The 25,042-nt window shown below is 39.0% G+C and overlaps 1 protein-coding gene across 1 annotated transcript in view; it reads left to right on the plus strand.

Annotated features, from left to right (window-relative positions):
• SFMBT2 (Scm like with four mbt domains 2) overlaps positions 1-25,042 on the plus strand; it is a 299,808-nt gene that overhangs the window by 229,066 nt on the left and 45,700 nt on the right. The window contains exons 11-14 of the mRNA XM_007935449.1: positions 350-463; positions 3,343-3,385; positions 5,534-5,604; positions 9,353-9,492. Of these exons, the coding sequence (XP_007933640.1) occupies positions 350-463; positions 3,343-3,385; positions 5,534-5,604; positions 9,353-9,492 (368 nt within the window). The remainder of the gene's footprint in view (positions 1-349; positions 464-3,342; positions 3,386-5,533; positions 5,605-9,352; positions 9,493-25,042) is intronic.

The raw sequence follows: 25,042 nt of genomic DNA on the forward strand, positions 1-25,042 counted from the left end.
ACATGTACCCTGTGGTCCCCACCCCAAGCTCTGCCACATTTCCTCAATTTAAAAGCTATTCTTACAATGAGAGGCAAGTTATTTTCTCTGCCAGCCTTTCTTCTGCAGTGCCTGTTGAGTGGATTTGAATCACAAACCTTTGAGTTAGTAGCCAAGTGCAAACCATTTGCACCACCCAAGGAACATATCATGAGACTATAAACTCCCTTAAAGTAGCCTCTTCCATAGTACTATTTTTTTTTTTTAATCATTCAGGAAGACAGATGTACTGTAGTTCATTTTTAAAAAATGAACCAGAAAAACGGTTTCTTTTTGGTGTAGTTAATTGCCTTAACTTTTTCCCATGCAGGTTTGCAGACTCCTATTCCAGAGTTCATTGTTGATGTTGAGTCTATGGATATCTTCCCTGTGGGCTGGTGTGAAGCAAATTCTTATCCCTTGACTACACCACACAAAACAGTTTGTAAGTACTGCCTAGTTGGGGCAGGGTGAGGATTACATCTGGGATCTTGGGATCTTGGTAGTTAAGTATGCAGTTTTGTGAAGAAAGTTTAACTAAGTTGTTTTAAAACAAAACAAAAAGTAGTAGATTTTTCAGAAAGCACCCTTGTTTTTGTTATGTCATTTATCTTTAAATTTCTGCATGAGAGGAAGATGTGAAGGCTGTAGGTTCACTTACTAAGGGACAGTGTTGAGGCAGCTGAAGGTCACAGAGAGAGGTAGGGATGAAATATCTGAAACCTTTGTTCCCAGTTTCTATACCATTCAGTATTTGATTTGAAAGACTGCATGTTGAATCTTACATTTTTATATTACTGTTTCTGGGAAAGAACTAATTTTTCTTATGAGGTTCTCTGCAAAGGAATCATAATCAGTCCCAATAATTTACTGATATATTTATAAACATTACTCTTAGTACCAACAAGTAAGATTTCTACTGTACTTTAAAAAGTGTATTACATCGTATCCTCTGATCACAAAATACCAAATAAATACAATATTGGTAATTAAAGAACCCAGCAATAAATACATATACCTCTTTACATACATGTAGCAATATGTTTTAAGATATGATATTGTCAGTCATTAATATGATATAATACAGTTTAAACCTTCAAAACTAATGTATCTTGATATTTATTAACAAATACCCTTATTAGCAAAGACTTACTAACAAATATCAAGATACATTAGTTTTGAAGGTTTAAACTGTATTATTGATATTTATTATTCCACCTTAAGCTGTGTCACAAGTATTACATAAAATAGTGAGTCCTTAAAGGTAACCAAAACCAGCCCACTGTCATTGAGTCGATTCTGACTCTTAAAGATAAAAGATCTCTATTTTTTGTGAAATACATTGTATTCTTAATGTTTTCTTTATGTAATGTATATACAAACTTTACTTTCTCTGGCATCTTACTATATGGTACAATTATGTAAATTCTCAAAACATTACTATAAAGAAAGTACCATCTCGTAGTTGACTTCACATATATTTTGAAGGGCACTTAAGAGTCTTTCTTTAAGACTAGTACTGGCAATTATCTATATGAAACAAAGATTATAGGCAGATGTGAATTTTAAGACAATGTTTTTGCCTTCCTAATACTGCACTGCTCAGTTAGTCTGATCCAATTAAAGTAACATCATCCCCTCACTTTAAATTACTTACAAAATTTTGAGCTTAGAGTACTTCTCAGTGGATTTTTTTAAAAATGTTTTTTACTTAAAATGTTATATATTCTTAACTCACTCAGCCAGCATACCCAACAGTCAGGTCCTCCATGGATTCTGTCACAGATTTTGGGCACAGTTCCCTGTGTCTTTGTCCCTGAGACACAACTTAGTGTCCTATTTCCTCTTTGTTGTGTTTTTTGCATCCAGCTTTATTGTGTTTGACTCCTTATACCAGGTTATAATACAGTGCAAACACCCATACCCTTATTAGCAAAGACTGAGCTAAACTAGTTATTCTATACTCATTTTTAGCCTTAGAGACCATAAACTTTATACTTCTTTATAATGATAACTGGAATTGAATATTAGAGTCAAGAATGACATTTCAACCAGTTAGAAGGGGATCTATGTAGGAGATCCTGGATAGAGAGGGAGAACAATGTGGAACAAAACTCAAAATCATTTGGCGAAAAAAAAAGGAGGGGACCAGGATTGCTGGTCCGATAGAGCCTGGTGGAACCATTGACATTATGGCCTTTAGCTGCCCTTCAGGTCTCGAGTTGAACCCACACCTGTGGCTTCCAGCCAAACAAAAGACAGGCATATGAGTTGAACATTTACCTGAAGTAGATACATTCCTTGGAGAGAACAATCATGGGAGAAAGAAGGGCTGCTTATGCACAGGGAGACAGCTCAGGGGGCAGGAGTGTATAGAGGGATGGACACAGGGAAGAGGTAACTATTGGGAAGAAGTGGGAGGGGAGCTGTTGCATTGTGGTAAATTGTGGTCAATGTCATGAGACAAAGTGTATGTGAACTGCTGTATGGAAAGTGAATTTGCTCTAAATTTTCACCCAAATCACAATTTAAAAAAAAATGAGCGAATAACATTTTATTAACTGTTTATTTCATTCTTCTTTTCATTTCTTGTACATACATTTTGCTTTAAATGTACTTTTTACCCTCTAAACTCTTAACAGCTTTAGAAGTTTTGTTGGAATTAATTTATGTTTATGTTGGAAGGTACAGGATTATCTGTGCCAAAATTAACAGATGTCAAAATCTCTCATCTATTTTTGTTAAGGTGATCCTAATCTTATAAACTGAAAATTTTCTTACTCCCCAAAAATCTCGATTAGCTGCTTTATATCAGTATTTGACAGACATATTCTTTAGACACTAATCCTCCTTTAAATAACAAAATGCTTCATTTTAAAAACATGCTTCTAATGTTAATTTGGGAGTGGACTGTTATGGTAACATTATTTGTCTTACGTACTTTCTGTGGGAAAAACGTCATGCTGGGTAATTGTGCTTATGACAATTTATTTTACCATGTATGTTGATACAAAGTACAATATTTGTGGCTCCTTTTTTTATTATTAAAAGCACGCTTTAAAAAAAGTAGGCAGTGTCACAATAGATTAAATGTACTAAGTTCTATTTAGACTCCTCATTTCTGACAAGACAAAGTCTATTTTATGTTAGAACTTCTAGCCTAGAGGAAATTAATGTAAATCGTGGCATGAGCTAAATAACTTTTCAGTATTTAAATTACTTTAAAACTAAAACATTTTTTACACTAAGCCAATTTTATAAATGCATTTGTCCAACTGGCTAACAGTGCTGTTTTTCTTTATTCTCCTCTTTCCTGTTTTACAGCACAAAAGAAGAGAAAGATTGCAGTTGTACAGCCAGAAAAGCAGTAAGTTTTGTTTTCATTTGTTTCAGAAACTGCATGAAAAACTGTTGAGTGTCTTCAAAGAGGATGACAAACATCAATGTTTTTATTAGAGAGCTAGTTAATGAATAGCACACTAGTAGAGATGACAGTAAAATATATCTGTTACTTAATTAAGTTCAAGATTCACTCCTTGCTCTCAAGGAACTTCTAGTCCAGCTAGTAATTTTGTATTCTTTTTTTTTTTTCCTCCTCAGTATACCTGAACTTATACATTGATAGTAATGGCTCTGATAATGATTCTTAATGCATTTAGGACCAGACATATGACAGATGTGGTTTGGACAAACTGCCCTGGCTCCTACACAACATGCAATCTTACCATCCTCTGTGGCCAGGCCTGGGAAGTAGAAGCCTTCAGTCTGATTCCCAGCTCTAACAATTCTCAGCTGGAGGAACATGAGCAAATGGCTTAAATTCTGTGCATCTCAATAGTCTAACCTGTGAAATACCAATTTCACAAAGTTTTTATGAAGATTAGATTCCAAGTGAGAAAAGTATCCCTAAATTGTTAAATGGGTATAGGTTACCCTGAGTTTAGATGGTACTTTATCAGGAAAAAGAGTGGTGGAGTGAGTATATGCAGGCAGTATGTTTTGGGAAAGTTGTAACAGTTGGTAATATTTTTATATGTTGCAAATACTTAAAACACAATGAAATAAATATCCCAGGCTAAGTGATTCTGTTTTCTGAAGTGTATTCAAATATACAGATAGAAAAGAAATTGAAAACAGCATATTTCATGCTACCAAAGTTTGGATTTAAATAAAATGTAATTGAATTGTAATTGCATTTTATTTTAATGAGAATAACAGTTTTATGGGTATTTTTTGTACATTCATTTCTAAGTACTGTGCTTAGAAGGTAAAAAAGAGAACTGTCGTTAGAAGATAAAAGAGAACTTGATTCTCTTTTTATCTGGATAACATTGAAGTAGAAAGATTAAATGATAGACTTATCATCGAATCCAAAATTGAAAATAACTTCTAGAGGTTCAGTTTTTAGTTCAGTGGTTCTAATACTGTATCAGTTGGTGGTCTTGTTAAAACACAAATTCCTGGACTTCATTCTCAAAATGTCTGATTCAATGTACTGGGGGATGGCCCAAGAATTTGCATTTCTGACAAGTGCCCAGGAGATGTTGATCCTGCTTGTTTGGGGACCACATTTTGAAAAGTACTACCATGGATGACCCGTGTAGGATATCTTGTCATGGTTTACTTTGAGTTTACTTGATTTTCAACAATGTCATTTTTATGCAGCCAACTCAAATACTTTTATAGAACCCATTTCTTCTCTTTTTCTCCCAAGTCTGTATTTTTTTAAAATATTTATTCAACCTTTTTTTCTGAGCTGTAATGTAGTATTTTCCCTTAGAATAAGTCTAGTCACATTTTAACAATCAGCAGTTTATAGGTCTTCTTTTAAGATATTCTTTTCAGTATGGCCATGACAATACAAAGCACCAAAAACAAAAACAAAAACCTGTTGCTGTTAATTCAGTTCTGACTCATGACGATGCCACGTGTATAAGAATAGAAATGGACTCCTAGAGTTTTCATCTTTTAGAAGCAGGTTGCCAGGATTTTTTTTTTTCTGAGGGTCCTCTGAGAGGATTCAAACCACCAATCTTTTAGTTAGTACCCAAGTTCTTAAGTGTTTGCACTACCCAGTGACTACATAAAGTGCAGACACCACAAATAAATGTTAGTAGGAACATTTCTGTTAGACATTGAATATAAGAGGTCTGACTTTAATTAAACACTGGTTAATGTTTCTTCATGTCTAAATTATAAAGAAATTATTATAATTCTATAACAAGGGACACTCCCTGCAGACTTGGGGAAACCTCATTGATCAGTCACAACTACTCGAAGAAAGATATTCCACTAAACTCCTTGGGGCCATCCAAAGCATTTGAGAACAACTTTTCTGAAATGACCTTTTCATTTGTTGTTATTGGTGTTGTCCCAGATATACACATTCTATCACTGTACTCTCAGATTTCTACAGGGACCACTTGAAATTATGAAAAGACTTTAGAATGTAAGAGCTTTACATTTTTCCTAAAGTTTGTGATCCATGGTAGAATTTTATTTTCTTTATTGACAGATTGCCGTCCACAGTGCCTGTTGAGAAAATACCTCATGACCTTTGTTCATTCCCTCACCCGGACACTACAGGTAAATTAGTTGCATTTAGAGCTCTCCCTTTTCAACTCATTTCTGTGCTTGGAGACATACTTATATTTTTAGATGAATATGACTATGTCTCAACTTTGAGGCTTATTCTCTTTTTCTCTATGGTGACTTACTAACAAATGCCTACCATTTTATCTTTTTAAATTCCTAAGTTAAATTTTCTGTGCCTTTCTGACTCTTGGTCTGTAGCTCTGGACAATTCTCATGATCTGCAGGAAGAAGGCCCATGTGCAACTTGGGAATTATATGCCAAATTAGGGCGAATATCATGAACTCCAATGTAGAAAAGGAAAGAATTGAACATACCCTTATCAGACATTCTTTTTTTTTACATTTTTTTTTTCAGTTTCACTTGCATTTTTATAGTAGTAGTTAGTACTTCCAATACTTACTCATATCCTTCATATCCTTTCACCATACTTATTCACTCTACGTGCTGAGCAAGTATCCAAGAAGCTGGACAGAAGAGGAACCCAGCATCAGGACTGGAGGAAGACTTATTAACAACCTGTGATATGCAGACTATACAACTTTGCTTGCTGAAAGTGAAGATGATTTGAAGCCCTTACTGATGAAGATCAAAGACTACAGTCTTCAGTATGGATTACACATCAACATAAAAAGAACAAAAATCCTCACAACTGAACCAATAAAAGCAGCATCATGATAAATGGAGAAAAGATCGAAGTTGTCAAAGATTTCACTTCGCTTGGATCCGTAGTCAACACCCATGGAAGCAACAGTCAGGAAGTCAAATGACATATTGTATTGGACAAATCTGCTGCAAAAGACATCTTTAAAATGTTAAAGAACAAATATGTCACTTTGAAGACTAAGGTGCTCCTGACCCAAGCCATGATATTTTCAGTCACCTCATATGCATGTGCAAGCTGGACAATGAAAAAGGAAGACTGAAGAAGAATTGATGCATTTGAGTTGTGGTGTTGGTGAAGAATATTGAACATAACATGGACTGCCAGAATAATGGATAAATCTGTCTTAGAAGATGTATAGCCAGAATGCTGCTCAAAAGTGAAGGTGGTGAGACTTCATTTCATGTACTTTAGACAAGTTTTCAGGAGGGAGCAGTCCATCAAGAAAGACTTCATGCTTGGTCAGATAGAGGATTAGCAAAAAACAGAATGACCTCCATGAAATGGATTGTTACAGCAGCTGCAACAATGGGCTCAAACATAGTATCAGTTGTGAAGATGGTGCAGGATCAGGCAGTTTTGTTGTTTATAGGGTCACTATGAGTGGGAACTGACTCAAGGGTACAATTGTTATTTTGCTCCTTTTCTGTTTTACTCAGATAAATAACATTTCTGTCTCTTACCTATTGGTTCTTAGTTGAAATCCGTATGCAAATAACCATTCTTAAACTGTTATCATTCTAAATTAACAGAGCATGTATACAGACATACCGCATTTAGTATAGCTTGGGCAAAGGGTGGAGATCAAATGTAAAACCTCATTCATTGCTTTTAGACATCAAGAAGCTTTAGAGTGAGTTACCATTTAATTATTCTACTTTTTCTTTGTGGCATCTTGAGACACAGCGAGAACAACTACCTACTTGTCTGGTTCACTTTCTAAGTTGAAAGGATGATCAGGAAAATGCCCATTTAAGCCACGATGAGGTACATTTCACATCCATCAGATGAGCATAAGGAAGAAATTTAACAGCATTTAGTGTTGGCTGGATGTGGGGCACAGAACTCTTCACAGTGCTGATGGAGTATAAATTGGCAAAGTCACTGTCAGTTTTGGCCATGTCTTGTAAAGCTGAGGATATGCATACCCTATTCCTGAAGATGAATGAACAAATCTGTCCTGGAGGTAGTACAGCTGGAATGGTCCTTGGAAGTGAAAATGGCTAAACTTTGTCTCACCTACTTTGCCATGTTGTCAGAAGGGACCTGTCTCTGGAGAATGATACCATGCTTGGTAAACTGAAGGACCAGTGAAAAAGGGGAAGGCCCTAAAAAACATGGATTGACACAGTGGCTGCAATTATGGGCTCAAACATAGCAAGAATTTAAGGATGAAGCAAGACTAGGCAGTATTTCGTTCTGTCCTACATAGGTCCGTTATGAGTCAGAAATGATAGCACATAACAACAGCAAAATGACTGAGAAGTTCCACTCCTGATTTTATATTTGCAGGACTCTTGCCCACATACAGAAGTAGATTTTTACAATGACATTCACTGAAGCGCACCGTTCATAATAGTGAAAAGGTGAAGGCAACCAAATTTCCATCAGTAGGAGAATGAGTAACTAAATTTTGGTGTACTCATACAATTTTTTTTTATATATACAAAGTGGAAAATGAGAGAACATTTTAGATATACATTTACCAATGTGGATGTATCTCAGAAATACAATGTTTGGAAAAGAAAAATTTACAGAAAAGCAGTTTATAAAACATTTTTTAAATATTCAAAATAATATTATATATTGCTTATGGATACACAAATACATATGTATATGATAAAAGTTTATAGATGTTCATGAGAATGATAAGCACAAAGATAAGTGTGGTAGTTCAGTCTGGGCCTAGTTGAGTGGGTGGACAGCTGGATCTAGTATTCCCCATGATGAGACTGATAATCAACTCTATGGTGGAATCTACTATGAGCAACTGAGTAGCTGCCTTAGGGGTGTGGTCTGATTCCTGTATATAAGGAGAAGCCTTAGGGAACAGTCTCAAGCTTGTGGCCCTCTTGAACTCTGCTTGTAGCCAAGTCATTGTTCAGCAGCCTGCCATGCTCTGCCAGTCCTGGGACTTTCAATGGACTTGAATTAATGGTATGCCTTGTGGTTTGGTAACGTCAGGACTGTACCATTTTATTTGTTGACCTTGGGCATGTCAACCTCAGCAGCCAGCAGCTGCCTGGTGAAGAGATCCCTCTAGCTTCAGTGGTCCTGGAGCAAGAGGCAGAGCTGAAGCCCAAGGTCAAGGGGCTTTCACACCCCTAGAGCCTGGCACTTTGAACTCGGAGTTAAAGCCTCCAAATTGTAAGAATGAACTCCTATTTGTTAAAGCCATCCCATTTGTGGTATATTCTTGTCAGAGTGGCACTAGTTAACCAGAACAATAAGGTAGTAGTTACCTCTGAGAAGGCAGGTGGGGGAAGGTATATAGGATGACTTAGCTGTGTTGCCATTGCTTGCTTTCTTGGGCTGCATAGTGATACCTAAGTTGTCATTGTCTTAGTCTTTGTATCTTTTTTACCTGTCTTAAATATTGCATAATAAACATTTATTTATATAGTAGAAAAAATTCAGAATTTCTACAGTATCATTATGGCTATAAAAAACATTGTAATGTTAAAACATAATGCACGTTTTCCCAAAAGCAGCAGCTCATCTGTTTTCCTGTTGCTCCTCCACAACTTGGAGCCAAAATGATGCTTCCTACTTACAGTTCTAAGTTTACTGGACCTACAGTTACAAGAATCCTTTTGAATCCACTTTTTTAAAATCATTTTATTAAAATATAATTTATGTATAGTGAAATTCACAAAACTAAAGTCACATGGATCAATGCATTTTTTTTTCAGTGTTGAATCTGTTTTTCTTTTTTAATCTTCCTATCAGTCAAGATGTCTATCAGTTCCTTTACCTAGTTTTCCCAGCTAAGTGAAGGTAGCCAAGTATATCATTGGTTCCCTAACGTCTGGGAGTTATGATCCTAAAGCATCAGCTGTGTTGGTCTTCCCCTGCAGGTACTGTCAATGGGAAATACTGCTGTCCTCAGCTTTTCATCAACCACAGGTGTTTCTCAGGCCCTTACCTAAACAAAGGAAGGATTGCAGAGCTACCTCAGTCAGTGGGACCCGGCAAATGTGTGCTGGTTCTTAAAGAGGTAAAGTACTTTCATAATCACAATTGGTTTAGTTTAATGGGTGCAATCAAAGGACAAAATTAAAAAGGTATGTAAAAAAAAAAAAAAAAAAACCCAAACTCACTGCCGTTTTGTCAATTCCAACTCATTGCCATCCCCTTTGGGTTTCCGATGGGGTAAATCTTTATAAGGAAGTATATTGCCCAGTCTTCCTTCCATGGAATGGCTGGTGGATTTGAATAACCAACCTTCTAGTTAGCAGTCAAATGCCTTAGGCACTACACTACCAGAGCTCCTTAAAGAGATACTAGAAATTCTATTAATATGACCAAGCATCTAATTTCTCTCAGTACTGTGGGCTAGATGCTGCTGATACAGAGATGGAGAAATGGTGTTCCTGCCCTTGAAAGACTTACAGTCTAATGGGAGGGTCATATATTCCTTCCCATGAGTCAGGGGAAAACATTACACTAGATTTGGGAAAAGTGCTTTGGGAGAAGGGAGGAGCGATTAAGTGTATATGGAGTGAGCATTTAAGGCTGAATTTGTCAAGTAAGTTTTCTCAGAAGTGACATGTGAAACAAGCTTGGATGAGTGAAAAGGACTTCATGAGGCTGTATAGAGTATTGTGAAAAATAGACACTCCTTAGCAGTCATAGGCTCTTTGAGCACTTGGAAGTATTGCATTATCTTATATTTTATCCTAACCCCCAGCACAGTACCCTGCAGGTGGAAGGTGCGTGATCAATGTTTAGATGGTCTTTCAGTGCATTCATTGAGTTTGAATCATGGACTGCATCCTTGTGTGGGTATTGTTTTCCATTTCTCTTCCTGCTGTTAGGAGATGACCTACAGATAGAGGCAAATCCTCATTATGTTGATAGAGGCTTTCTTCCTCTTGCATTTTTATAGCTTAGCCTCAGACAGTGCTTGGAGACGGATTGAAATTTTGGAACAGTTTCTAAACTATTCTTGGAACTCTTTCTCTGCTTTTTCCACATGCATCAATGCTTTCTCTTAAGAAAGAGGACACCAAATATATCTTTTTTATTACTGTTGAACCATGATGAATGTTTTTTAATTTCCTGGGCACAACAGTTCATTTTTCCTTTGAAAAAATATTTGTTAGGCAAATTCTTGGAGCCTGGCACTGTATGAAGGACTAAGTCAAAAAAAATAAATGTGATGCGCCCTTTGCCTATTAAGTTTCATATTCTTATTGGGGAGATGGCATAATACAAAGCTAGATGTTATAGTAAGGGATGTACATCACTACAGGCAGAACAAAGTGCCCTGGGATCAGAGAGGTTAAAAAAAAAAAAAAACAAACTGTTGTTGTTGACTCGATTCCAACTCATAGCTACCCTTTATGACAGAACAGAACTTCTCCATAGAGTTTCCAGGACTCTAATCTTCATGGAAGCAGATTAGGGATCAGAGAGGAGGGAGTAACAAATAGAAGGGAAGTGACATTCGATACGAGTGGGAGCTCTGGTGGCATAGTGTCTAAGGCACTTGACTGCTAACTAGAAGGCTGGCGGTTCAAACCCACCAGCCACTCCTCATAAGGAAAGTTGGGCAATCTACTTTCAAAGCGATACTGCCTGGGAAACCCAAGGAGGGGTCTATGAGTCGGGGTCCGACTCGAGGGCAAATAACAACAACAACTGGCAAAGTAGGCAAAGAATTTGAACTGCACAGCATAGGCAAGGCTTCACAGGTGGAAGTTAAAGATATATTTGGGAAATGAAGGTGATTATGTATGGCTGGAGCATAAGTACTTAGATTAAAAAAACAAAACGAAACTCACTGCTGTCGAGTCAGATCTGACTCATAGCGACCCCTCCTTGGGTTTCCGAGGCAGTATTACTACGAAAGTAGATTGCCCAGTCTTCCTTCCGAGGAGTGGCTAATGGGTTTGAACCATCAGGCTTATGTTTAGCAGTCAAGTACCTTAGGCACTGGGAGCTCTGGTAGCATAGTGCCTAAGGCATTGACTGCTAACCAGAAGGCTGCCAGTTCAAACCCATCAGCCACTCCTCAGAAGGAAGATGGGGCAATCTACTTCTGTAGTGATACTGCCTCGGAAACTCAAGGAGGGGTCACTGTGAGTCGGGTCCAACTCGACGGCACATAACAACCACCACCACCACCTTAGGCACTATGCTACCAGAGCTCCTAGTACTTAGATTAGGGATACATATAAAAATAAATGAGTTCTTTAAAAAAAAAAGATATTATTTAAAAAAATAAGAAAGAGATAACTGGCTTGCCTGATGCTTCATTGTGAAGTAGGACTGAGTGGGTGTGGGACTGGTGTGAAGGCCCGTCTTTAGTATAGTAAGGAATTTGGACTTCATGCCCTGGATCATGGAGAACCATCAGAGTGACATGCTAATGCTTTTCTGTCAACACCTGAACCTCTATATGGTTTCAAGTTTCATTTAACTTAAAGAGAATGAGATAATTGAAGCAAAGTCAGAGCACCTTTGCTTTCTTGGGCTGTCAGTGTTATTACAAGTTAAAGACACATTGAGGGGAAAAAATGTCTGTTTTAGAGAGAATATTGAGGTTATAGGTTAGAAGAAAAACTGTAAGAAATTGATTGAGCTGTTGTGGTTATTTATTGAAGAGTACATTTCATAAATGTTAATTGAGCATTAGGTATATGTAATGTTTAAAATGTGGTCCCTGCCTTTCATTAGCTTCCAGTCCAAGGAGGGAAAGGCAAGTAAATAGTATATTACAATAGAGTAAATATGACAGGTGCTATGATGGGGTTGAATATGATGATCTTGAATATATCCCTCCTGAATTTAGAGATCATCTAAAGAATAGATTTGATGCATTGAACACCAGTGACTGAAAGCCAGATGAATTGTGGGAAGATATCAAGAACATTATCCATGAAGAAAGCAAGAGATCACTAAAAAGACAAGAAAAGAAGAGAAGACCAAAGTGGATGACAGAAGAGACTCTGAACCTTGCCCTTGAGCGGAGAATCGCTAAAGCAAACGGAAGAAATGGAAAGGTAAAAGAGCTGAACAGAAGATTTCAGAGAGCAGCTCGAGTAGACAAAGCCAATTACTATAATGAAATGTGCAAAGACCTGGAGTCTGAAAACCAAAAGGGAAGAACACGCTCAGCATTTCTCAAACTGAAAGAACTGAAGAAAAAATTTAAGCCTCGAGTTGCAATAGTGAGAGATTCTATGGGCAAAATATTGAATGATGCAGGAAACATCAAGAGAAGATGGCAGGAATACACAGAGTCACTGTACCAAAAAGAACTGATCGATCTTCATCCATTTCAGGAAGTGGCATATGATCTAGAACCAATGGTAATGAAGGAAGAAGTCAAAGCTGCAATGAAAGAACTGGCGAAGAACAAGGCTCCGGGAATTGATGGCATACCGATTGAGATATTTCAACAAACAGATGCCCCATTGGAGGCGCTCACTCAGTTATGCCAAGAGATTTGGAGGACAGCTACCTGGCCAACTGACTGGAAGAGATCCATATTTGTGCCCATTCCAAAGAAAGGTGATCCCACAGAATGTAGAAATTATAGAACAATATCACTAATATCATATGCAAGTAAGATCTTACTGAAGATAATTCAGAAACGTTTGCAGCAGTATATTGACAGAGAACTTCCAGAGGTTCAAGCCGGATTCAGAAGAGGACGTGGAACAAGGGATATCATAGCTGTTGTCAGATGGATCTTGGCTCAAGGCAAAGAATACCAGAAAGAGGTTTACTTGTGTTTTATTGACTATGCAAAGGCATTTGATTGTGTGGATCATGACAAATTATGGATAACATTGAGAAGAATGGGAATCCCTGAGCACTTGATTGTACTCATGAGGAATCTGTACCTTGACCAGGAGGCTGTCGTTCGAACAGAACAAGGGGACACTACATGGTTTAAAATCAAGAAGGGAGTGTGTCAGGGTTGTATTCTTTCTCCACACTTATTCAATCTATATGCTGAGCAAATAATCCGAGAAGCTGGACTATATGAAGAAAAACGTGGTATCAGGATTGGAGGAAGAATCATTAACAACCTGAGATATGCAGACGATACAACTTTGCTTGCTGAAAGTGAGGATGACTTAAGGCACCTACTGATGAAGGTTGAAGAATACAGTCTGCAGTATGGATTACATCTCAACATAAAGAAAACAAAAATCCTCACAACTGGACCAATGAGCAGCATCACAATCAATGGAGAGAAGATTGAGGTTGTCAAGGAATTCACATTGCTTGGTTCTACAATCGATGCCAACGGAAGCAGCAGTCAGGACATTAGACGACGTGTAGCATTGGGAAAGTCAACTGCGAAGGAACTGTTTCAAGTGCTGAGGAGCAAGGATGTCTCCTTGAGGACTAAGGTGCGCCTGACACAAGCCATGATATTTCCAATCACCTTGTATGCATGTGAGAGCTGGACAATGAATAGGGAAGACCGAAGAAGAGTTGATGCTTTTGAGTTGTGGTGCTGGCAAAGAATACTGAAAGTACCATGGACTGCTAAAAGAACTAACAGATCTGTCCTGGAGGAAGTACAGCCAGAATGCTCCTTGGAAGCAAGAATGGCCAGACTTCGTGTCACCTATTTTGGTCATGTTGTAAGAAGGGACCATTCCCTGGAGAAGGATGTCATGCTTGGTAGGGTGGAGGGTTGACGAAAGAGGGGGAGGCCTTCAACGAGATGGATTGATACAGTGGCTGCGATGATGGGCTCGAGTATAGCAGGGATTGTGGGGCTGGTGCGGGATCGGGCAGTGTTTCGTTCTGCTGTGCATGGGGTCACTATGAGTCAGAAACGACTCGACGGCACTTAACAACAACAACAACAACATGATGGGGTTGGCACAGATGCTATGAGATTGCATAGAAGTTACCCACCATCTATGGGAAAAGTGAAATGGGCAGCCTGCTCCAGGTAGAAGAAAAAGCAGATACAAGCCTGGAGGCAAGAACATCCCTGGTGCAGTGGGGTGAAGGAAGGAGAAGAAAGCCTAAGCACTTTAAACACAAAGGAGATGGGCATGACATACACAGATGTATATTGACAGTCTCCTGTAGGCCTGGACATTGTATTGGGCCCCTTAACATACATTCCCATAGAGCAGCAGTTTAGAGATCCTTTCATTTTAAGTAGCTGACCTTAATAAAGTTTGACGTTATGTCCTAAAACCTAACAGTACCGATCTTTCTCAGCCTGAGTGGGAAGTAGCTAAAGAGTAATAAGGACTGAGAGGGTGGGGTATACCTCCCTGAAAGGCTTCAGTGATTTCTTTAGATGCTAAGATAGCTGTAACTGTAACTGTATATATTGGCACAGAACAGATCCCTGAAGATATTAAACTCGATCCAAAAAGAAATCAAACCAGGATTACATGTAAGAATTTCTCTCACAATATAAAATCACTTTCTTTAGTCGACTGTACCTGCCAGCTTGTGGATGGATTTTTGCTATGGTGCCGGTGTCTGCCTGTGTTTGTGCCTATTTTTTTTGGAAGTGATAGGAAAGGAACAAGAAAGCTGACAACAAGTAAGTGAACCAATGGGTTTTCTTGAAGCTGCCTTTAAGATTGGCTCACATTGCATTTTCCAGTTGTTAAAACGAGATATTCAGTTATCTGCCAGCTCTGTTAACACACAAGATGACCTTAGGTTCAGCTTATCTTTAGGGGGTTGGCTATTTTACTTCACGAAATGATTTTTTTTTTTTTAAGTCAAAAGTAGCTATCCAGCAGCCAAATCTAAAGACCAGGCCAGAGCAGTTTTCTGATGACAAAACTAGTTTTTTGCTGATGTACAGAAAATGCATGAGGCAGGAAGGGGAGTGGGGAGCAAGTGCTTCAGTTCTGTACATGTGAGAAAAAGTTCCACCAAGACAATATTTATGCTGATGCTTTTCCTCAGAACCAGAACCTCTGAATGGTTTCAAATTTCATGTAAGAGAATGAGGTAATTGAAGCAAAGATATGTTTGCTTTTCCAGGCCATCAGTGGTGTTAAAAATCAAAAACTTTTATATCTTTGGAAAGTGTAAAAGGATAGTTGTTTGTTCTCTGCCTCATCTGCTAGAAATAGATACTGTCTGTGGGAGTAAACACAGAGCCAGTTTAGAAAGGTTAAATGCAGAGTGAGCAGTGGGGTCCTGAACTTGGAGAGGACGTGGTGGTGGAGAGGAGGAAGTTTCTCGCAAAAGTGGTCATTTAATATGTGTCTCTACTTAAGTGATGCAAATGTTTAAATGCTTCACTACTAGCCGAAAGTTTAGTAGTTTGAACCCATCTAGAGGCACATTAGGCATGGTGATCTGCTTCTGAGAGGTCATAGCTTTGAAAACCCTATGGAGCTGTTCTACTCTGCATGCATGAGGTCACCATAAGTCAGAATAGACTCCATAGCAAGTGTTGTAGTTAAGGTTATGTGTCCACTTGGCTGGGACTGGTTGAGTGTCTGGGCAGCTGGACATAGTTATTCCCTATGATGAGACGGGTAGTCAACTCTATGGTGGAATCTACTATGAACAGCTGAGTAGCTGCCTTAGGGATGTGGTCTGCTTCCAGAATATAAGAAGCAGCAGCCTTGAGAAAGGTCTCTGAGTTTTTTGGCATATCTGGACCCTGCATTTGGCTGAGTCTTCATCTCAGTGGCCTGCCATGTTGTCTGCCAATCTTGGGACTGTTTCTGGACTTGAATTAGGCCTGCCATGTTGTTAATAATCTTGCAACTGCCATTATATTTGTCAACCTTGGGTTTGTAAGCATCAGCAGCCAGCAGCTGTCTAAGTTAAGAGAAACATCCTGCTCCAATGGGCCAGGAAAAAGAGGCAGAGCTATGTAGCCCAAGGTTGAGCAGCCTTCACCTAGACTTAGAGCTGGCACTTTGAACTCGGGCTTCTAGCCTCCAAACTGTAAGAAAATAAATCTCTGTTTGTTTAAAAGCCTTTCACCTTTGGTATTTCTGTTATAGCAGCACTGGAGAACCAAAGTAACAATAGCTTGTTTCCTAGACTAGTGAGGGTTCTGGTCTGAGACTAGAGTGGGGTTGAGGGACTGACCTTGATTCCAGATAGTACAGCAAAAGGAGACAGTGACCTCAAAGAGGATGGAAGTAGAGTTGAGAGAACGCGTGTGCCTACATGAGAGCAAGAGCAAACAGGAGAGTAGAATATGGAAGTATTTACACGTATCAGTGTATCCTGGAATGAATATTTTTGCTTCTGATGCATGACCCATGATGGGAGAAGACTGGCCAAGTCCTGCTGGCAAAAGTGACTCTGAAAACACCAATTTAAGAAGAGTGAGAGAGTCTCTGTCTTTATAGACATGCTAAAGGGACTATCTATGGTTTTTCTTAACAGTTATATGGCTTAAAATATTTGCCAGTGTGTAACTTCTGTTTATAGCAGAAAAAAAGAGAGAGAGAGAGAAAGAAAGAGAGAGAAAATAGTCCATTTCAAGCAGGGAATCCTTAGGAGTCTTTTTCACATTGATTTTAGATTAATTAAGCTGGTAGTCACTCTTGAATTGTATTGGCACCACAGTAGAGATGACCTGTGTTTTACGTGCTGCTTTTTGGCAGCATGTGTTCAGTGGTTTAAGAGATGAACATTTATAGAGGGAAAACCGACAGGTCGTATACACTTTTATTAAAAGGTAAAAATATAGCACCTGATATTGTACTCCCTTTACCTTCTTTTTGGTGCTTAGAAGAAGGCTTAGGAAGAAGCACCATGAAACCTGGACACTCAGGAACTCTGAAGTGATAAGCTTCCATGAGCTTATTCTCTCCTTCTGGCTTAACTTGCTGCCCCATTTAGTTGAGACTACCAGAGAGACTCAGTTGAGACCTGTGGGCTTGAGCTTCTGCCAAGAGACAAGTCTGAATATGATGAAAACAACCAATAAAATAATAATAATAAAAATAAAATCAGTGAGACTAGATGGAGCTTGTATTGTATCAAGGCAGGAATCCTGTTCCAGGTGGGCAAAATACAAATACTCATGCACACATGCATACATCAGTCTGTCTGTCTGTCTATCTCCTTGTGAACATCTAAGAGTTACTTTGGTACTCCTCATCACAGCCTGGTCAAGGGATACAAAGATTTAGACATGACTGATGGAGCCTTCTTTGATATTTAGGAGAATGGGTTGTAATGAATTTGATGCTGCAAAAATTGATTACAGAAATGAGTATTGGTCTGATGATGTCAGAGTTTTGGGTGGCTAATGAGTGTTACATATTGTTACCAGGGTGCAAAGGAAATATAGAGGAGACTGCGGTGCTCAATTTATTGAACAAGATCTTTATTCCTTGTTACCTCTGAGCCTGGAAAGTGAATTAGTAAGTGGTATGGGGAGTATAGGGTGTCACCATTGTCTTTGTGTGATTTGTCTATCTCTCCTCAATCTTCTAGTTGTGGTGGTGTAGGGCCTAAGGCATTTGACTGCTAACTAGAAGGCTGGCGGTTCAAACCCACCAGCCACTCTTCGGAAGGAAGATTGGGCAATCTATTTCCATAGTGATACTGCCTCGGAAACCCAAGGAGGGGAGGGGTCACTATGAGTTGGATCTGACTTGATGGCAGTGAGTTTGGTTTTGGAGTCCTCAACCTTTCTAAGGTTTTTCAGATACCAATTTGTCCAGTCATTTAACATTCAGCAGGAATTTACTGAGTGTCTGCCAAATCCCAGATAATCTTCCAGCACTGGGGACACAACAGTAAGTGGAAAAAAAAAATTACTGATTTAATGGTAAGCAAGGAATGTGGTCTTTACTTCATTGAGTTGTAGTCTAGAGGTCTTGATAGTCTCCCTAAAGACAGAGGAGGGAGGCCTCTCTTGTTTCCCCTGAAGTCATACACCATTCTAGTAAGCCCACACTCATGCACAAACACATGCAGAAATCTGTGCTTGATTATGTTAGACTGATGCCCCAGTTTTACATTCCATAGAGTCAGCAGTAGTTGATGATGTTGTTTTTAAACTCAGTGCCATTTGTTGCATTGACAATAAGTAAAAGGATAGGAAAAAAAAAATTACCTACTTATAGAGCAGCCCCCTTTCGATGAACCCCTCTAACTCATTTCCAGTCTCCCTTTTGACAATGTGCTTAGGACAGAGTTTCACAGCACTTTTTCACTGGCTAATAGAAATAGTAAGTCTAGCGAAGGAGCTCTGGTGGCATAGTGGGTAAGGCATTTGGCTGCTCACCAGAAGGTCAGTAGTTCAAACCCATCAGCTGCTTTGCAGGAGGAAGATGAGGCAATTTACTTCTGTAAATATTTACAGCCTTGGAAACCCAATGGGGTCACTATGAGTTGGAATCAACTCGACAGTAGATAGCTTATACATACTCATAGTGACCATTACTAGTCTGAATCAACTCGATGGCAGTGGGCTCCCCCCACCCATTTGGTCCCTAACACACGCACACACGCACGCATCTAGTAATTATCTCTGACTTTGAGGTTATTCTGTGAAGTATGACAAATAAAAGCCAGGCAGGTGAATTATGATTTCAAACATCACAGCTGAGGACTGAAATGTAGAATGCGGAATCTATCTGGAGTGGAAAGAGTGTGTGCAGACATGCTGTCACTGAGGATTTTGGGCCCTGCATTCACTCTACTCTGCTTCACTGACATGTGAAATAGGTTTGAGCAGGAGGTTCCAAAGAAATCCTGAGTGTTAGACAAGGCCAGAGCCTTATTTGCTCTCTGAAGCTCAGAGTTTCTCCTTCAGTGAATGTGATGGCCTCCTACTCCCCCCCATTCCGCCCCCCCAGGCAGAAATACTCTTGCATAAATAGTGATGTGACCCCCTGCCCAAGGGTGAAATGATCATTGCTCCTAGTCACCCCTAATTTTAGAAGTTTCAAGTGGGACCTGGCAGTTTTGACTTCATTGTTTGTAATCTATAGTTCTGCTGCGTGGTTGATCCATTATTTTTGTCCATCTCTTTGTTTTAGTTACATTTATTTCCCAGTGTTAGGGATATCTGTGATGTCTTGTTTGAATTTCTTCTTCATTATATATCTCTGAGTATTTGTTTCCAGCTACCCCTCATCACAACTTTTAATTAAAAAGTGTTGTGGTTAGCCATCGAGCTGATTTCAATTCATGGTGACCCCAAGTGACAGAGTAAAACTGCCCCATAGGGTTTTCATGGTATAAGCTTTATGGAAAAGGGCTCTGTGGTGCAGTGGTTAAAACACTTGGCTTCTAACCAAAAGGTCAGTGGTTCAAACCCCACCAGCCACTCTGAAGGAGACAGATACTTCATTCTGCTTCTGTAAGGATTTACAGCCTTGGAAACCCTATGGGGCAGTTCTTCTCTGTCCTTACATAGCCACTATGAGTCAGAATCAACTTGATGGTAATGGGTTTTCATATTTCTGGAAACACATTGCCAGGGCTTTCTCCCACTGAGCAGCTGGGTACTTTGGAACCACCAATCTCTCAGTTAGCAGCTGAGTCTTTAACCATTGCATCACCAGGGCTCCTTATTTAAAAAGTAGAAAACCTTAATGAGGAACCCAGAAAGTAAGAAATCCAGAGCAGCCATAACTGTTCATAAATAATGGTGTACTGCAAATGAGAGACAGCTTTGATTCGATGTGGCCATGTCCTTATCAGTATAATTGAAGCAAGTTTTTGTTGAGGCAGTGGAAAGCATGCTCTCATATCAAGGACTCACTCTTTTCAGACAGTATTGGACTGAAGGAGAAGCTTGCCTAGCTGAAATCCAGTTAAGTCAGGACCTCTAGACTACAACTCAATGAAGTAAAGACTACATTCCTTGCTTACCATGAGACACCCCCTCGCCCCTAAGTTGCTAGCACAGTGCCTATCATGTGGTTCAGGCTCATTAGTTATTTATCAACTGATTAAATGAATAAATGTTTTTTTTGTTGTTGTTGTTTTTGCTGTGTCCCCAGTGCTAGAAGAGTATCTGGGATTTAGCCGACACTCAGTAAATACCTGCTGAATGTTAAATGACTGGACTAGTTGGTATCTGAAAAACCTTAGAAAGGCTGAGGACTCCAAAACCAAACTCACTGTTGTCAACTGATCCAACTCACAGGGACCCCTCCCTCCTTGGGTTTCTGAGGCAGTATCACTATGGAAGTAGATTGCCCAATCTTCCTTCTTAGAATGAATCAGTCATTTAAATTTTAGATATATAGAAAAATTGTTAGTTGCCATCAAGTCAATTCTGACTCGTAGTAATCCCAATTGTGTCGAATCAAACTACTCCAAAGGGTTTTCAAGGCTGTGACCTTTCAGAAGTAGATTGCCAGATGCCTTGTTTCCAAGGTGCCTCTGAGTGGATTTAAACCGCCAACCTTTTTGTTAGTAGTCCAGCCCTTAGCCATTTGTGCCTACCCAAGGACTCCTGAAGAAGAATTTGATGATCTATATGGAAGTTCATTGAACAAAATTTAAAAACTGTTTGTTGAGCACCTGCAATGGTCAGATATGGTTCTAGCTACTATGAATATGGCAACAAACAAAAATGAAGTCCCTGATTTATTGGAGCTAGTGTTCCAATGGAAGCAGAGAATAAGCAAATACAAAGACCAATAAGTAAGTAAATGCTAAGAAGGGGAAACTTGTAGAATAAATTGTAGCTATCTCTTTTGGACAGATTAAATTTCCCTTTGAACCACCAAAGTACAGATAGATATGAATCTAGAGTTGGGGGGAAATGTGTGGTATGGAGATAGAAATTTAGTATTGAAGTTGCTCATATATGGATAGTGTTTAAAGCCAGATCCACTATGATGTGAATGTACGTAGTGAAGAGAAAACTTTCGAAAACTGAGCCCTGGAACATGCCATCATTAGAGGTTGATAATATCAGAAGGGTTCAAGGATAGCAACTCAACAAAGTAGAAGAATGCAAAGACACTGGAGTTGGAGTCAGGTACAGAACCATCTGGAGAGGAGGGAATAATGGTGTCACGTGTAGCTGACAATAAAATAAGAATAGAACTGAGAATTGTCTGTTGTTTGGCAATTCAGCCCTAACAGTGACCTCTCTAAGACCAGTTTCCAGGAGTCCTGGACATGGAAGCCCCATTGTGTGGTGTTCAAATCAGAATTGGAGAGAAGGAGGAGGTAGTGTGTGTAGTAGATAACTTTCTAGAAACGAACTAGAAATTAGGTGGTAGCTGAAGAAAGATTTAATCATATGAAGGGTGGGTGGTCTTTTTAGTTTTTTGGGTTGGAGATGTTACAAATTTATATGCTAAGGGGAAAGACCCAGTAGAGAGGAAGAAAACTGGTGATGTAGAAGAGAGAAGGAAAACCACAAAGTAAAAAAGAATATCCCTTAAGAAAGTTTTGGATATAGGATATTTGGCTGATGATGGACCATGAGTTAAGAGGACATCATGGAAGGTTTGGGAGGAAGGAGTGATTTGAGATAGGATCAAACTAGGGGAAAATGAAGAGCCATATGGGAATCGGATTCTGAGTGGGAGGGATGTTCCAGGACTGTTGGTTTCTGATGACTGGGATAAATTCAGATGCAGGGCACAGTAGGATTCTCCTATAGGTCCACCTGTGGAAGGTTGAAGTGATGGTATATGGAACGTGACAGGAGAGAGGGGAGGGCCTACCTACCAGGAATAGCAGAGGAGATTCTGGGAGGGGACTGTTTCCAGGAATACCTCCCCTCCAGACCCAGGGAGGTTAGCATCAAATTAAGAATTCTAAATAAAGGTAGAAGCGAATTTTGACCAAAGTGATAGAATTCTAATCTTGGTTAAATATATCAGGTTATTATTGTTATTATTAAAAATTTTCGTAACTAGTTACTAGATAGGATCATAAACGCAGGTGAAAAGAAAGAAAACAGACGTAAAAGGTGAGATGAACGTGATAGTTGTTATTAGGTGATATTTGGAGGATGTATTAGATACAGCAAGTGCATTGATCTTGGGACATGCACAGGATAGTCAGTTTTAGAGGCATCAAAATAAAAACATCTCTTAAGGAGTAGATAACTTTTCAGAGTTATTGACTTCATTTTCTTTTCAAAGCTACTCTATGCATTTCTCTGATCTCATTAGCAGGTTATGCATCTACTGAAGAGAAGAAAAGACTCTCCTGGTTCCTCTTTTTGGTTCTAAGCACATCTTCCTTTATTTCCAATATCTTATGGCATTTATATGTGTAAGAGTTTAAGAAGTAATACTACCACAGTAGTGTCGATGTCGCAGATCTTTGAGATACAGGGTCAGTGTGATATAACTGAAGGAAAAAAAGGCACAGCTGCTGCAATTTTTGTGAAACTCTCTTTTATGCTGCTTTTCCAAATAGACCTTTTATGAAATTAACATCTCTACTTAAATTTGGTTACAAAAATAAAGACTCTGCTTGTCTGTGCTACACCTCACAGCAGTTTTGATTATACTGACCATGCCAGGTATTGATGTCTATATTTTTTTTCTCATTTTATTTCTCATGCAACTTTCCACATAAGATACCATTACCAGCAAAAGCCTATTTGTAGATAGAAATTACTGATTAATGAGAGAAATTTTTTTACTCTTCTATTTAAAAATAAAAACTACTCATAAAATCAGATACAGTCCATCTATTTTTGAAGTTCCAGAGAAGAAATCATTTAGGCCCACAGGACCTTTGATGTGAACTGATTTCTGTAAAAAGCCAGTCATTGTTTACTTGAACTTTGGGTACATTAAGAGGCAGAAAGTGCCACTGAGCCATGGGGTGAGCAGAATATGGGAGTGAGGGCTTCTTTTTTACCCCCAATCCTTTTCCTGATCCCTCAAGAAAATGTGTTTCCCTCATGTTGTCCTGGAAGTTAGTCTGTCCCAAAGAGACCTCTCCACAAGTCCTTAGAAGTTAACAGATTATAAACCTTCAAAGTCATGAATTCGTCTTTCCACTAAGTCAACCTTGCCCAAGCTGTGGGGCCCATATTTGCACTCTGAAATGTTTTCATAATTTTAGCACTCAGAAATTATTCTCCTAATAAGTGGTTCCCTGCACTTTCAACATTGTTAGAACTTTAATCATATGATATAGTCAGGATTGGAAATATTTAAATGACTTTCGGTGGTTTGTGAGAAGAAGCTTTCATAGAAGTGGCTATGAAAGGAAATAATGTAATACCATGATTTCATTAAGTGAAAAAGAAAAACTCCCCTTTAGTTTGCATAATCTTTTGAATACTGAAATTGTACACGAAAGGAAGAGAGTGGGAGAAGGAAACTAACGTATGTTGAGTGACTTCTGTATACCAACCACTTTTTGCAGTGTTTCTTTCTTTTCCTGCTAAATTACACAAAATAGCACTTCAATTCTATTCTTTTTTATCTCTCCTCCCTCTGATTATCACCCCCTCTTGTCTGCTCACCCTGGTCTGCTCACAATCTTCTAAAGAAACTTGTATCCTCCTAGAGTAGAAGTAGGAAAGGGAGAGAGGGTTTCAGGACCGGGGAGAGGAATACAGTGTAGTATAACTCAGACATCCACTGATGGAGAAAGTGCTAATTGGATTTGATAATTAGGGCATTGGAATCTTTTCTAAAACGTTTTGTGTAGTGGTTGAAAAGCCAAACCCACTGCCATCAAGTTGAATCCAACCCATGATGACCGAGTAGGACAGAGCAGAACTGCTCCACGAGGTTTCCAAGACTGTTAGTCGTTATGGAAGCAGACTGCCTCATCTTTCTCTTGTGGCCCAGCTGATGGATTTGAATTCCCTACCTTTGGATAGCAGCCAAATGCTTTAACCACTGTGCCATAGAGCTCAGTGGCTGGACAGGAAACCAAATTTTAGTAGGCTGAAAATTGAATTAAAGATGAAGAATTAAAAAGTATCGACTAATTTTAGGGAAGGAGCTCTGGTAGCATAGTGGCTAAGCCACTTGACTGCTAACCAGAAGGCTGGCGGTTCAAACCCACCAGCCACTCCTTGGAAGGATGGTTGGGCATTCCTACTTCCGTAATGATACTGCCTCGGAAACCCAAGGAGGGGTCGCTATGAGTCGGGGCCAACTCGACAGCAAATAACAACAACAACAATTTTAGGGGAGGGAGGAAAGTTTGGTTCTGGAAAGAGGGTAGTAGAGGTTATTGCCTTTCTGTTCTAATAATCTGTGGGAATTTACGTGCAGATGTATATTCTTAATAAGCATGTTGTGAACTCAAAAAATCCAGTAGGGCATTGCTCTCTAAAGCATGAATTTCCTCTTTAGTTACTTAAACTCACACACCATTTACTGGGAATAGTGTTCCCTAGACTCACACCTAAGATCCTGTTAGTTATTTAGGGATAGGTTCCATGCTACCCTCTCTGATCAAGAGCATAATGGAATTGAATTCTAGTATTTTGAAACGTACACTAATTCAGTCTAATTCTGAATAGTAACAATGGCTGTCCATATAGTTATTTTTATGGAGGTAACTAAAATACATTAAGATGTCACATGCAAAAACTTTCTGCTCACAATCCAAAGCATAAAGGAGAGCTTGTTGAATTTGGAGACAAATAATGTGGCATTAGGAAA

This window comes from Orycteropus afer, unplaced genomic scaffold (genome assembly GCF_000298275.1).
Source record: "Orycteropus afer afer isolate SDZICR_OR568_19922 unplaced genomic scaffold, OryAfe1.0 scaffold00028, whole genome shotgun sequence".
Lineage (NCBI taxonomy): Eukaryota > Metazoa > Chordata > Mammalia > Tubulidentata > Orycteropodidae > Orycteropus > Orycteropus afer.